At 45.7% G+C, this 15,606-nt stretch overlaps 1 protein-coding gene across 1 annotated transcript; it reads left to right on the top strand.

The window, feature by feature from the left end:
• Positions 1 to 5,359: 5,359 nt before the first annotated feature.
• On the top strand, positions 5,360 to 14,939 carry DUSP7 (dual specificity phosphatase 7). Its single transcript, XM_084634642.1, has 3 exons — positions 5,360 to 6,230; positions 9,367 to 9,795; positions 12,353 to 14,939. Exons 1-3 carry the CDS (start codon positions 5,816 to 5,818, stop codon positions 12,658 to 12,660), a joined length of 1,152 nt encoding a protein of 383 aa, XP_084490768.1. The 5' UTR covers positions 5,360 to 5,815; the 3' UTR covers positions 12,661 to 14,939.
• Positions 14,940 to 15,606: the final 667 nt, after the last annotated feature.

Genomic DNA, 15,606 nt, shown 5'->3' with positions numbered 1-15,606 from the left:
TTTGCAAAGAAAGCTCTGTTAACTGATAACATTTGCACTGACTAGCAGTGATTTCCCCCCACCCCCTTCCTCCCCCACTCAGTGGAAAAGGACCCTGTTGGAGGAGGTTATTATCTTGATGCTGATTACATTGGTTTCTACTGCATTTTCTAATCACTGACTCATGGGGGCAGCATTCAGACAGACTTGCATAAAGCTGCCTCCTTGCAGTCCTGGGCAGAGAGAGGCCATGACTCAATGTGAGCCTGCCAACAGGACAGGAAGCTGAGCAAGATGGTGCTCTCAGAATGAAGAAAAGGAAGCGCATGCTTTCTCAATTACCTCCACACTTGCCTCTTACTCTGACCTATGACTATACACTCAACTAAAGCCTATTTGAACTGGGCTCAGGCATATCTCTCAACATTCTAATGCACAGACAGGGGACCAAACATACCAAGCAACATCTAGACGTGAGCTTTGGCCAAAGTCAATGGACCAGATCTCCCACTGTCTTGCCCATTGTGTAGTTATTAACATCAGTGCAAAGTGGTTGGAGTTTGATAGTGCTTTGCACCTTTGTCAATGACTGCCCAAGATAATAGAGAATCAGGTCCACTCAGCCCACCCAGATATTTCTGGATGTCATATATTTTTTTTTAACTTTACAAATGCTTTCGATACAGATGTGCTTTCTTTGTATGACGTTGCTGTTTCATTTATGAATCGCATGGACTCAGAGGTCAGCTAGTATACAAGTTAGTTTCACTGTGGCTTGTAAGTACTGAAACATCCTGTTCTGTAACACCAATATTTGTAACTTCTTACAGCAACGCTCCTTACTGAATCATAATCGTTTCCCACAATAGCCAACAGTAAAAATACACAGGGCAAGAGGAAGTAGACTACCATATTTTGTTCCTGTTTCTTAGGCCTTTAACTCACTGATGCCCGGAGCTGGCGCTGCATATAAGAGGATTAAGCAATTGCTTAGGGCTCCAAGCAGCAAAAGGGGGCCCCCCTATTCACTTATTTTCATAAGAATTTGCCTGTTTTATTATGGGGGGGTGGGGGATATTGCTGCTTAGGGCCCCCAAAGGGCTGGCACCGCTACTGCTGAAAACAATAGCTTTTGTTCCCACTTAATGAGTTTTGCAATGGGACTATTTACATGCTTAAAGTGAATCATGCATTTGCTGAATCAGGACCAGAATGAAGACTCAAGCTCTTAAAGATCAGCCTAAGAGGAAACAGCATTTGATAGGTTTTTTTTCATTTAAATCAAAAAGAAAAGAAAATCCTCCTTAAAAGCAACCCAAATGCATGTCATGAACAAAGTATCAATGACAAATGGGTGCCTCAGAAAACTGTAAATCTTCAGCATATGTAAGTGACTACTGTACCACAAGGGCACTGGTTAAACTAAAGTTCCAGTTACAAGCCCTGACTTTGGGAAATCCTGATGTGGAGCTTTCAAGACCTTTTCAAAGACAACATGATGTTTGTTGCCAGTCTGAATAAAAAGTGTATTTTTAAAATGTAATTTAAAACAAATGAGTTGAGTAGCTTTTAAAATCTAAGCATTTATAAAGAATGAGGCCCAGAGTTTTAAAACTACAGTTATTTTTCTATGATATGTAGGCTTGTCAGAACTTGAGGGTTTTTTTTTAAATTTGATAAAAAAAATTTCTTAAAAAGCTGAGAAAAAATGATCAATTTAAAATGTTCACAGTTGGGGGATGGTTCAGACATTTATTTATTGTCAGTAGACATTGAGAGTCAAAAAATTAAAGCTTTATAACCATTAAAACAAAAATTGGCAACATCACACATCAAAACATACAAAGTAAATCAAACTTTAGTACATCCTTAAATCAAACTTTAGTACATTCTCAAGTTGCCTTTTTCTTACTTTGCCGATCTCAATTATGAGCAAAGGGGAATATTTTTGTCCTCTTGTGTAAATACAGTGAAATCAGCATTTATTGACTAAAAATCTAATCCTTCCAAACCTGCATATACGGCCCTGATCCTGCACTCTCCTCTGCATAGATGACCCTCCTGATTTAGATGGGATTCTGCCTGAGCACAAGGGTCTGCCTGCAGAGACTCTGATCAATCTTTCACATTATTTGATAGAAAAATGTAGAGTATTAGGCTCCTGACAACAGAGATTATGTCCATCCAAGGTTTAGAGGGTCTGTCCTACTCTCATTGAAGTTAATAGAAGTTTGGAAATTGACTATGAGAGAAGAACTGGTCTGTATGAAAACAGAACAATCTGTTTTTTAAAATACTCCTACATGTTGAAAAGGAGAGACTTGTAATGTCTGATCTGTAACCAGAAGACTTTATACCAAACACTGAAAGCTGCAGGGAACAGAGCAGTCATCCATTAAAAAAACTGACACAAAACAGGATAATTCTTCCAATTATTTTTATATTTTGAAAGTTCAATATTTCAGTATGCAAGGCTCATTTTTATGTTTGTGCATGTTGAAAAGCAAGACACCCTTCTAATCTAAAAATGTACAGGGATTCACATACAAACATGTTCTTTTAAAAAATGTAACCTGAAAATAAATGGGAATTTAGAAGTTCAGATGAGTCTGGGTTACGTTTTAGTTTGTAACTACACTTCATGCTGTTTTTTTTAAATTAGACAACTGAGTCTCTTTGCACCTAAAAACAGAATTACTTTAGAGATTCAGCTGAATCGTTATTGTTCATTTTAATAATTTACCAGTTAATTTGTAAAAACTAGCCTGAGCACAAGAGATCAGGAGAGGACTATTTAAAAAAAAAGGAGGAGGGGGGAGATTTCAAGCTGTTTGGGACTGGATCTGTCTTTACTCTTGTGGCTTGGGCAGCATTGAGTCTGCTTAACACAATGTATTAACAGGTTTCAGAGTAACAGCCGTGTTAGTCTGTATTCGCAAAAAGAAAAGGAGTACTTGTGGCACCTTAGAGACTAACCAATTTATTTGAGCATGAGCTTTCGTGAGCTACAGCTCACTTCATCGGATGCATACCGTGGAAACTGCAGCAGACTTTATATACACACAGAGAATATGAACCAATACCTCCTCCCACCCCACTGTCCTGCTGGTAATAGCTTATCTAAAGTGATCATCAGGTTGGGCCATTTCCAGCACAAATCCAGGTTTTCTTGCCCTCCACCCCCCACACAAATTCACTCTCCTGCTGGTGATAGCCCATTACCAGCAGGACAGTGGGGTGGGAGGAGGTATTGTTTCATATTCTCTGTGTGTATATAAAGTCTGCTGCAGTTTCCACGGTATGCATCCGATGAAGTGAGCTGTAGCTCACGAAAGCTCATGCTCAAATAAATTGGTTAGTCTCTAAGGTGCCACAAGTCCTCCTTTTCTTTTTACAATGTAATAAGGAGAAATCGTGTTTGCTTGAGTGTTCTCAGCTCAGTGAATGTGCCCAGCTTAGCTGCAGTGCCTGGGTCTCTGCAGCAGCCTCGCTAGCACCCGTGTCCTAATGCTCCCACGGGTGTGTGCTGGATGATCAACCTGAGCAGGACGGGTATTAAACCCTGAGCACCAAGGCTCACAATGGAGAAAAATGACAAGCCCCTTTGTAAGTAACGCCGCTGCGGCTTTGATCAATTGCGTGACAGCCCTTGCTCCTGAGCCTGCCTCTCCCGACATTCAGTTACCACTCTACCTGCGGCTCCATTCACCTCCTCTGAGCCCGCCCCCTTCCCGCGCTTTGCAATGGGCAACTTGAGACACCAGGTTCCAAACACCCCGCCCCTCTTCCCCCGGATAGGACCTCTCGCGTTCCGTCGCCGCCCACTGGAACGTCTCATTGGCGCCGCGAACGAACGGGAAGGGAGGGGGGAGGAGGGAGACTCCCCCCTCCCCCCAACGGAAAAGTCGAGTGGAGCAGCGGGCCAGTCAATCAGTAAAGCTGTTTAAAGGGCCAGCTAGGAGCCCCGGGACGTGTTGCCGAGTGGTCTCAGCGCTGTTGGAGCAGTTTGTTTGTGGAGTTGAACTGTGGGTTCAATCTTTGTATCCAGGTACCAATAATGCACGACGAGGTTCCTGCTTCGAACCCCTTGAGGACGTTGCAATGCTTCCATTCTGCCAGTGTAAGCTGAACCGGCCAGTGGCAGCCAGCCCCTTGTTGAGTTGTGCAGATTGTAACACAGAGAGCATATACTTTGGAACGCCCAGGCTCACATACCGCCCAGCCTGGACTACACCAACCCGCAATCGCAGGGGGCTGGACCCGATTTTCCACTCGCTGGTGCTAATCAGGAGTGACTCCACTGAATTCAGACTGGTGTAAACCTAATTTCCAGAGGGAAATCAGTCCCGCTCTATCCTGACGCGAAATAGGGATTGCTTCACTCCCCTCTGTCATATTACAGAGTGTCCCTTGTGTGTGCTGTATGCTACCCCTGCTTGTGTCTTGTTAGCTCAGGAGAGGTTTGGAGCAGCACAAACTCTGTGATGGTTTTTAGAGAACAAGGGAGACTGGGTTTGGGAACAGCCCTAGCTCCAAGCAGTTTAGAGAGTGCGCAAGGGAATGAGAAAGGTGCAGTGATGTGCGAGGATCATGACAGACGCTGATTATTACGGTAGAGAGAGTGAAAACATCCAGATTATGGTCACAAGAGCCTGCACAACAACCGATGATGTGCAGCAATCTAATATTTAGTTAATTATTTCTGATTGCACTATTCTGTCTTTGAGAGAGAGACTCAAGTCACCCAAAGTAACTGAAGGAGGTGCCCATTCATTCCTCCTGTCCTTTGTAAAAGAAGCCAGTTTATTTTTCCGTACCTATTTAAGGATGAAAACCTCCTATTAAGATCCACTATTTGCCCGACGGCTGATCTACTGGGCTGTCGCTGTTTTATTCCAGGGTCGAGTGGTGCCCTTACCCCAGCACCTTCCCCATTGATAAACAACGGGAGAAACCGGGTGGAATAAGCTCGTGTCTCCAGCCTGTGACACGTACTGGTTTGTTCTCACTGAAGTGAAGGCAGGCAACGAGCTGCTCTCGGCTCAGGCACAGAAATATTGTGCAGCTGTGTGGAAATGCCTCACCTAACATAGCCAGTGGGTTCGCTCTGCTCTCTCAGCTCTCCTTCCTTTAAGATTGTTTTAAAACCATGTGGTAGCCATGGTGGTAAGGAGGGAGGAGGAGGGTGTTTTCCAGAAAGCGGGGGGACCCGGCCCTTCAGGTTGGGGGCAGGCTGCACTTGCCATCGATTTCCCAGGCGGTGGCAGCTGGGTCCATGGGTAGAGGTGCGCCTGGAAGGGTGGGAGAGCCCCGCGTCCCCTTTAAGGCTGGCCTCTCGGCTGCGCTCTCCCTCCCCGGTCCCGCCTCCCGGAGCATGACACGCCGCTCCGATGGCGAAGCCCCTTTTTAATTGAGGCTGTCAGGCGGCAGAGCCAGCCCGCGAGGGTAGGAAGCGAATCGACCGCGGCGGTAGCGTCTTTCAGGCTGGAGCGGTAGCGGCCACGCTGCCAGAGGGCGAGGGCAGCCCCGCAATCCGCAGCGAGCGTCCACCTCCCCGGGGCGGGGGCAGGCGCCGGGCGATCCCCCTCTCGCCGCTTCTGCAAGGGGAAGGCGGCATCTCTGCTTCAGCAGGCTCCCCCGGAGGGAGGAGAGCGGGTCTGGCAGCCCTGGGATCGCTCTCGCCTCCCCTGCCTGCCCCTCTGGCGCCCGCTGCCTGCGGCTCGGTGGTGCACTGGGAGTGGACCGGGGGAGGGAAGGGGGCCTTTCCCTTGCGGCAGCGGCGGCCCGTGGGCTCCCTTCCTCGGACCCGGGGGGCGCCCCCTGTCCTCCGAGCCTCATGAAAAATCACCTGTGGGGCAGCTCCCCCCGGGCTCCCATGGCGGCGGCGGTGCCGTGGAAGAGCGTGGAGTGGCTGCAGGAGGAGCTGGAGTCCGGCGGGGGCAGCTCGCTGCTGCTGCTCGACTGCCGCCCCCACGAGCTCTTCGAGTCCTCGCACATCGAGACGGCCATCAACCTGGCCATCCCGGGCCTCATGCTGCGCCGCCTCAAGAAGGGCAACCTGCCCATCCGCTCCATCATCCCCAACCACGAGGACAAGGAGCGCTTCGCCAAGCGCTGCAAGGCGGACACCGTGCTGCTCTATGACGAGGCCACGGCCGAGTGGCAGCAGGACAACGGCGCCCCCAGCTCTGTCCTGGGGCTGCTGCTGCAGAAGCTGCGGGACGATGGGTGCAAGGCGTATTACCTGAAAGGTAAGGGGCGGGGGCGGATCGGTCCCTATCCCAGCCTCCCTCCCTCCCCGAAAAGGGGCTCGCAGATCGCCCTCCCTAAACTCGCCAGTCCCCAATCTGCCTCTCTCCTCGGACCTCAGAGCTTCTCCCCCCCACCCATGTGATCACAGATGTGTTTCCTTTGGCGGCCCCGCAAACTCTGTCCAGCCCCCCCCCCCCCCCCAGTGCTTTGCAGTTTATCCCCCAGGACAGATTTCCTATTTTAGGGCTTTTTTCCTCCTCCTTGTTTCCCCTCCCCCATATGCCCTCGATTGGCTCTGACTCTTCTCTGAGGAGAAATCGAGACTTTTGGGGGGATAATAGACCCCCCCCACACACACACAAGGATTATCTCTTTTTAATCTCCTGTGTGTGGAGGGGGAAGCCGAGCTAGGATGTGATTTCAGACTTGGAGCGAAAGACACACACACACTTTCTTTTGCCTGGATTATTTTCTCCCTTGTTAATCTTTTTACAAAATGGTTCCGTGTGCTGAGGGAGTGGAGAGTTTGGCCAGATCGCCCCGAATTTTGCATTTGTGTCTTGGGAGGGGGGAACCGCTATCACCACCTCCTTTGCAACTCGTCTGGGAAGCGAATTGACCCCCTCCCCTTTTCCAATCCAGAGGCTAAAAGAGAACAGGGGGATTCCCCTCTCTCCCTCCAGAGAGCAGGGCAGGGTGAAAGTAACAACCTAGCAGATTCCTTTCCCTTCCCCACCCTTAAGGATTTGCCCCTCATCCGTTTCTTTAGTCCACATCTGATTCCTAGTGGAGGGAGATAGATGCATCTTTCGTCTTCTTTTCTCTCTCAAAGGAAAATTCAGATTGGCACAGATCATGCGCAGTCTCCTATGTCCTAAACTGACCTGCAGTAATTAGAGCAGCCCCCAAAACTCCCCACAGTAAAGCAGAACTTTATTATCCAGCAGAGAAGAGTGGAGGCGGGATACCCCATTGGCATGAAAACAATCCCTTGTGTACTAATAACCCCCGCTCTCATGTGTGCCTCTGACTGGCTGTAGAAACCATTTAGGGACAGACGGTTTGCTCCCAGAGTATTTTTAAAGGCCTGCCTCCGGCATTCTGGAGTGGCAGGGTCCCTTTCTTGACATTTACCCAGAAGAAGATCTGACTATCTTCCCCGTAGACTAAAGCTTAATTTTTTTTAAAAAAAAGCAAAGTTTGAGTGGTCAGAGCTTCATTTTCCATCAAAACTGCTCTTGGTTCCCCCTCTCCATCTTGAAATTCCTAGATCCAGTAACCTCTGTGGAAGAGGGGATGTTTCTTGTACTGATACCTTCCCCTTTAGCCTCTGAGACACACACTCCATTGATGTACACCCAGGGATAGCTCAGAGCAACTAGGTTTCCTCCCCGGGATTCACTCTATAGAAGTGGGAGGGTGCCTTGCTTTTAGTCTCTGAATAAAACGCTCAACTCCTTGTAGCTCCATACTTAAGATCTTGATTTATATTCCACTTTGTTAATTATTTTCTTTCCTCCTCTAACTGTCTCAAAAGGCACCCCCCGAACACTGGCCTAGTTAGACACCCTCTGTTCCCAAAGCACACCCCATTGCGGTCGCTGGGCGGCAGGGTTGAGGCAGAAATGGTAAATGAAGCAGAAGCAAAATTGTCACTTTCAACCATTTAAAACCACACTCCGCTTCCCCCCCCCCCAGGAGCCCAGTTTGATATGTGGGGGAGGGAGGAGATGATCAGGCTCTTTGGAGTGCATGGCGGGGGTGGGGAATGGATTATCTGGGGACAGAGCATTTCCTTCTTTCTAGCATTTAGGTCTGTTCGTAAGTGAAATAAAGGGACCTGCCTGCCGATATGTTTCAGTCATAGCTTTTGATCTGATTGTGGATATGCTCTTCCCCTTCCTGATGAAATCCCTTCCCCCACCCCATATCTCTTTAGTGTTATCTGATTAGCTCTGTCATTTGCTTTTTAAACTGCTCTCTCCCATAAGAAGGAAGAAACAGCTTTGAAGTTACTTTTAAGCCATCTTTAATGGTGAGGGGAGGAGTTAGATTTCTCTTGCTCTCCTTTTTTCCTGGGGCTTTGGTGGGAAATGTTTTCAATTAAAATTCCAAGATGGCTTCTCCATGTTGTCTTTCTCTATTGGGGGAGGGAAGAGGAGGAGGGGAAGAAAGAGCCCTGTTTTCATGAATGGATGTGGCTGGAGCTGTCTGTTCTACTCAATGACCCGCTCACAACCACCAAACCCACTAACAAAGTTTCCAGGAGGCTTTCTAATGACACCTTGTCAGCTTTGGATGATGATGGCTAAACTCCTGTTTAATATATATTAAAAAGAAGGTAGATTTCTCCCCCCTCTCCCCCCTCCCCACTTTCCGTTCCTTCCTCAGACTGCTAAGCTGAGACACTGAAGAGGAAATGCTGAGAAATCAGCATTTTGGATCCTCTCGGTCTCTTCTTTGTATTTTTATATAAAACGATTCTCTTATGTTAAAAAATTCTGTAACAAATGATCCAATGCAAAGTGTGTCTGTACCGTACAGCTTAGAGGTTGGAATCAATCTACCATGCAAAACCCATGTCATTTTAACTGTTTTTAAAGTGAAATCTTTTGTAGATGGGGTTTGAATGGTTTGACTGTTTTTTGTGGCTTCCTTACACGTTAAATAGCACAATAGCTCTTGTCTGAGCCATCTCAAATGGAAAAAGACTTAGGTTTACATCTCCACGAACCTCAAGGTATTAAATTATTAGGAAACTAAAATTTACCAAAATTTACTAAAATTTGACTCTGGTGAAAGCCAGCTCAGGTTCAATGAGTCTCTTGCAACTGATTTTTAAATGGGAAGTGGATTGAGCCCCTACTTAGTAATTCTGCTACCCATACTCCTGTACCATACTACATCAGTAGTTCCGTTTACTTCAGTGGGACTGTTTGCTGAGTAAAGTGCTACTCTACAGGAGTAAGGGTAGCACTATCGGGCCTATAATCTACATTTCAGGGATCTGAATTTACACTCCCTTTTTGCTAGGGAGAAACAAAGACCAAAGTAAATTGTGTTTTACCAAATTTAACCCACTAACGGATGCAAGAATCTCTTGTTTTAAATAGTAACTTGCCTTTTTTCCCCCAGGTGGCTTTAACAAATTTCAGACCGAATATTCTGAGCATTGTGAGACCAACCTTGACAGCTCCTCACCCAGCAATTCTCCTCCTGCATCTGTCCTTGGCCTTGGAGGACTAAGGATCAGCTCTGATTGCTCTGACGGCGAGTCTGACAGGGAGCCAAGCAGTGCCACAGAGTCGGATGGGAGCCCAATCCCTAACAACCAGCCTGCCTTCCCTGTCCAGATCCTACCCTACCTGTATCTGGGTTGTGCCAAAGATTCTACCAACCTAGATGTCTTGGGCAAATACGGCATCAAGTACATCTTAAATGTGACTCCCAACCTGCCAAACATGTTCGAGCACAACGGAGAGTTTAAATACAAACAGATTCCCATCTCGGATCACTGGAGCCAGAATCTCTCTCAGTTCTTTCCTGAGGCCATCGCTTTCATTGGTAGGTGTTGGAATTCCGCTGTTGGCAGAACATGCCTTTAGCAATCACAACTTGAGATTGCAGTGAGCTACGGTGCCATAGCAGTCGCCACTTGTCTGTATGTGGATGTAAAAGTTGTACACTTCTCAGATAAGATGTTGGTCACGTGCCAAGATCAAGCCACCCAAAATCAACTGCTTTTCAGTGTCCAATCTGAGGTACTTTTTGAAGTGCCTCATCTTCAGAGTACTGGTGCTGACCAAGCCCGTCTCCCTTTAAGGCATCTGAAGTTGGGTTCCCCACAATTGATTACTTTTAACAACCTCAGCTATGGGGCCTGATTGTCCACTGCCTCCCACCTCACATAGGTATTCACATCCGTATAAAATGACTATACAAGGCGGTGGAGAATCAGGAGTAGGGTACCTTCTTGTTTTGGGAAATGTGGACTGACAAGAAATGTTGTGGTTTGACTGATGTCTACAGTTGCCTGTTCCCCATACCTGTAGGGAGATTCTTAATCCTTAGAGGTAAAATCAGAGGACTTGTCTACATAGGGAAATGTATGGGTGTAATTATACCGTTCTACTTCTACTGGTGTAACTGCCAATGTAGCTGCTCCTATTCCAGTGTAACACGGAGTTCTAGTGGTACAATAATAGCAATACAATCATACTGATATAGTTATGCTGGTAAATTTCCCTGTGTAAACAAGCCCTAAGACACTTTTACTAAAGGTCCTTGCAGGACAGATCCCTTCCCAGGTTAGCTTTAACATCCAGAAATGCTTTTTGTTCTGTGGTAGATGACTGTCAGGCAGAATAAAATGCATGCTTCCAGTGTGCATGTCAGCTGTTCAAGGATGGTAGTCATTGGCCTACTAACACCAGATTTTTATTAGGATTGAATGGCACAAGCAGCTGTCCTCAATTGAACCATTAGAAAGCTTTGATATCTCTAGGAAATGAAATGATCCCCTTGCCTTCATACCATAGGCTGTGTAAGGGGCCTAGGTGCTTCTACTGTGAGGCCTTAAATGGAACAATACAGTATTAGGACCTTGGGTGCTTTGCAGCTATGTTGGAGGAACCAGTTGCCATTGCTCCCCCCATAGCACTGTTCTGGTCCAAAGCCCAAGGGTTTAGCAAGGTGCAGGGATGCTGTTTCACCTTCCTGGTGGATGCATCAGGTTCCTGATGAGCTGTGGCATTTGGGTTGTTTGTGCTATAGTCAACCCATGTTTCTGTGAACACCAACCTCTTGTGCTTTGTCTTTAATGACAGGAAATGGAGGATTATCTCACTTGCTTACTATAAATCCAAAACTTAGAAATGGGGCTTTGCTCAGACAAAAGACACACACACTTCAGCGAAATTCTGAAATTGCAGGAGCAGCAATGCAATCTGAAGAGTTGGTGTCCTTTCTCTTGGAGTTTCTCACACAGTAATGGGGACTAGGAAGTCAAACCTGAGGCTTATTTTTAATTTTTGTATCCTACTCTCCGCCCATCCCTGAGTCTGTAGTGTTGGAGTACTTTTTATTTATATATATTTTTTAAAAGCTCTGGCTTTGACTAGAGCGGGACTGGAGGTTTCCTTTCTCATGGTACCTTATTCTTCACAGCCACGCTCTATGGCAAATGACTTGTTTGAAACATTGTTCTGCCCAGAAGTAAACTTTGCAGTATATTTTAACGTATGCCATGTTCTTAGCGGCATTCCTCTCTCTCTCAACGCTATGATGTCAGTTCACGCTGTTCAGGCTCTGAGAAAGAGACAGTACATCTGTGTTCTTCAAGCAGTGGCAGCAGTTGCTAAGAGAAATGGCAGTTTTACTGCAAGCTATCTTTCCTTTTCCCTCTGCCACCGTATGTCCTGATAGATTCACTATAGCACAAATCTTGCTATAGGGAAGTCTGTTTTCCCAATCCCCACGCCTAAAGAACAAGATCACAGTAATTAAGTTCCTCTATTTTAAAGTTCACTTGAATCCATTTCCACTGTACAGTAGTCCGAAAATAAATGTCTTTAAAAAACAAAACACACAAAAAACCCCCTCAGTTTTGCTGATTTTTGTGTGTCTCATTTCTGGTCACATGATGGGTTCGACTTCACAACCCCATCTTAGCACTGATTGATTAATATGAATTGTGAGAGGGGTGTGGAGCAGGTCTGGGTGCCAGGAACTCTGGAGTTGGAATTTCAACTCTCTCTGGCCTTGGGCAAGTGACTTAACCGCACTAGTTTCTTCCCTTTATGAAACCGAAAGCAATCCTACTAACCTCACAGGGGTGTTGTAAGCTTTAATTAATTAGTCTTTGTTAAGCACCGGGAAGCTGAAGTGCTAAGTATGACTGAGTGCATCACTGGGGTATATTGTCAGGGTGCCTGATTTTTGAGGAGAAAAATATGTGGAGTTAAATTACAAAGTGTCACTCTGAACGGCTGGAGCAGTGGGTCCATTGCTGGCAATGACCTGGTTCTATAGGCGTGAAGCTGCTATCTAGCCCTGCTCCAGGACATGCATTTTTACTACAGAAGTCTAAATGTATCCTTCTTTTTCCCCCTCTTTGTTTCAGATGAGGCCCGTACCAAGAAATGTGGTATCCTGGTTCACTGCCTCGCCGGCATCAGCAGGTCTGTAACAGTAACCGTTGCCTACTTGATGCAAAAAATGAACTTGTCCCTGAATGACGCCTATGACTTCGTGAAAAGGAAAAAGTCGAATATCTCCCCGAACTTCAACTTCATGGGCCAGCTCCTGGACTTTGAGAGGACTCTGGGGCTCAACAGCCCATGTGACAACCGCTCCCCCAGTGAGCAACTGTACTTCACCACCCCCACCAATCACAACCTGTTCCAGCTGAACACCTTGGAGTCCACATGAAGGGGATGTTGTTTGGTTGGGAACTCGAGCCTTGAATAGCTTCTCTTGAGCATTTCAAATATTAAAAATGTATGTATCTTGCCAGGCAGCCTTGAAAGAACTAGTTTCTCCAAGTAGAGGTGTCTGATCGCTGCTTTAAAAAGGCTAAGGCCATTTATTAGTATCCTGATGCTAATCAAAGTGGATCAAAGAGTAGTCTCTTTACAGGGGTTATTTAATATGGGGGATCTTGTGGCGTTCTGAGCGCAGCTGTTACCGGCAATAACTGCTTTCCTGGATGTGTTGAGACTAGTGAACCGCACACACTCACACAAACCACACGCAAAGCTACCTGCGTGGTAGGTTGTTGTGGAAAGTAGAGGAGACTTACGCACTTGGCAACCTTGAACAAAGGGTGTTGGCCCAAGACTATTTTAAAACCCACGTTTACCTTTTTTTTAAAAAAAAGGTAATCTTACCCTCTGAGTCTTGGGCTCCAACTTGTTTTAAATATGTAAGTTCCTGACTGTTTGTACAGACGAGGTTGCAAAACCAGTATTTTATTTTGTTCTTGTTTGATCTTTCTTTTCTTTTTTCTTTCTTTTTTTTTTTTAATCAAATGTTTATATTGACCAAATGCATTTTGCACACTTTGTGAAGCCTTGAGACGTCCTGGCATATTACTGGGTACACCCTGAGAGAGACACATGCTGCTGTTCTTGCTAGCATCTGGTAGGAAGCTTTGTTATTTGTGAAGGCCAGTTGGTCTTAGCCTCTCTGCCACTTCCACACTCACAATCATAAACTCTGCACTGAATCAGCCAAGGTGACTAAGCTGCAAGCTTTTTTTTTTAAAATACCACCCCCATTACCCCACCACCAAAAAACACTGTCTGCTGTTGCCAGAGGTAAACCTGGTGGAGCCTCCAGAGTTGGTAGAAGCATGTCTGAGGCTAGCCCTCATCCTCCGCCGTCAGTCGAATGATGGTTGGTGTCATCCAGCTGGCCTGAAATCATTCCAGCTTCTGAAGTGAATAAAGTACTTGTGATGTTGGCACTTATCTGGCACACTTAATTCTTTTATGTGTGCAGGGGTGGGAATCGAGTGCTACTGGTACTCCAAAAGACTGGAGCAGAGCAAAGTTTCTACAGCATGACACTGCTGCGGAGTCATGTGCAAACCATGGAAGGGGAGTGGAAATGTGTGAAATAATGACCAGAATGTTGTAAAAACTGGCAAATTCCAAGACTTTCAGAGCGTTCAATGGAGATTCGATGGGTTTCCTTTTTTTGAGTAACTTTTTGCCGTGCCTTCTAGAACAAGAAGACTTGTTCATGTTTCTGGCTAACGTTTGGCAAAGGTTTCATACGCTGAAGAAGTGGTACTAACGTCTGGGAGGAGGGCAGAATGGATCTGGAGGTTTCTTTTATTGGCTGCAATGTAGTCCTTCCCTTCTCCCCACCTCCTTATCCACTGGAACTCTCATGTAACTAACATGAAAAAGAAAAAAAGAGAAAGCCACGGAATTTTTTTCTAAATTTATCCAGGTTTTTGTATTTTTTTTTTCAAAAAAAAAAAAATAAAAGAAGAAAAAAAAGAACCCCTCCATATAGAGGAAAGTTCGATGCTGTCGTCATGATTTTTTTTTTTTTTGGTTGGTTGTCTTCTGTTTGTTTTTTTTGTTTTGTTTTGTAACAATGTTGGGATTGTGGGTCATCAGGGAAGGGAGAATGGACATAAGTATGGCTGAGAGTGAGCGAGCAAATTGAAAATATCCTAATTGCATTTTACCTCATGGAGGAACTTTTTTTTTTTTTCAGGGATTTTTAGACAGTGCATCTGTATTGCATTACAGCTAAGCTGGCTTATAAAGGCTTCCTGTGCTGTAAGTGATCTGTCTTCTTTAAAGGAAAGAGATACATCCTCTGATTAATCCAAATGAGAGCTTGTTAGCGAGGGATGGTTTTTGCTTTCTGAGTTATGAAGGTAAATTAATGACCCTATATATATACTGAACCAATATTGGGACTTTTGTTTATATTGCAAATAAATATTATTTTTTCTTTAAAAATCATGTTTCTGTGTCCAGTGCTTGGCTAGTCAGCGAAACCTGTCTGTATAAGGGCGGGCTGTTCTCTTATCCCTTTTTATGGCCCGTTTTATGTCCTCCTGTGACCGTGAACGGCACTTTCTGGGTTGTGTTCAAGCATGGTGTTTGGTTTCGTGAACAGTGTAACTTCCGATGAAGTGAGCTGTAGCTCACGAGAGCTTATGCTCAAATAAATTGGTTAGTCTCTAAGGTGCCACTAGTACTCCTTTTCTTTTTTAGTGTAATTTTTGAGATCTTGCAGTAGTGGGGGTGGTGGTGGGGAGAATGAGGACTGAATACACCAGAGAACAAAGAACAGCATGAGACGCATACTGGTTTTGACCCTCTTGCACCGCCACCCAAAAAAGCCCTCTGTTCATAAGGCACATGTGGCTTGAGGGGGACACCTGGCCCTTGCCAATAACTTCTATAGTGGATGTAAAGGGGCCGCTTTCATTTCAGTGGCAAGTAATGGTAACTTAGGGCCTGATGCTGAAGCAAGAAGTCAGTTGGAATTGTAGATGCTCTGCATTTTTCAGATCAGGTTGATAGTCCCCTTGCTACTTCGTTTGGCATGTTGAATGTCATGTGAAATCAGGAGTTGGGGGAGAGGGGAGCTCGAAATCACCACATGTACTTCTAGTTACAGCCCAGCTGTGAGGGCAGAGCCCTAGCTCTGGTACCTAACCGCCTGGTACAAGAACTATGACATGGAACCATTTCTAGAGTTTAAACTTTGGTGCATGATTCAGATTTGTGACTTGGGCTATGCCCTAATGCAGATGTAGTTGTATTTCAGAAAGGAAGTGATAGACGGGTCTTTACTCTGACTCAATGGCCTGATAGCATCTGTTTACCAAGAGGAACAGAAAGATCC

This window comes from Lepidochelys olivacea (assembly GCF_965140295.1).
Source record: "Lepidochelys olivacea isolate rLepOli2 genome assembly, chromosome: 7".
NCBI lineage: Eukaryota > Metazoa > Chordata > Testudines > Cheloniidae > Lepidochelys > Lepidochelys olivacea.
This window is presented reverse-complemented; position numbering and strand designations above follow the sequence as displayed.

Bases quoted from the DNA above. Each gene is read 5' to 3' on its own strand.
- DUSP7 (XM_084634642.1), top strand. From the start codon at position 5,816: ATGAAAAATCACCTGTGGGGCAGCTCCCCCCGGGCTCCCATGGCGGCG. The intron at 6,231-9,366 runs GTAAGGGGCGGG...TTTTTCCCCCAG, and splicing joins CAAGGCGTATTACCTGAAAG to GTGGCTTTAACAAATTTCAG. The intron at 9,796-12,352 runs GTAGGTGTTGGA...TCTTTGTTTCAG, and splicing joins TGAGGCCATCGCTTTCATTG to ATGAGGCCCGTACCAAGAAA.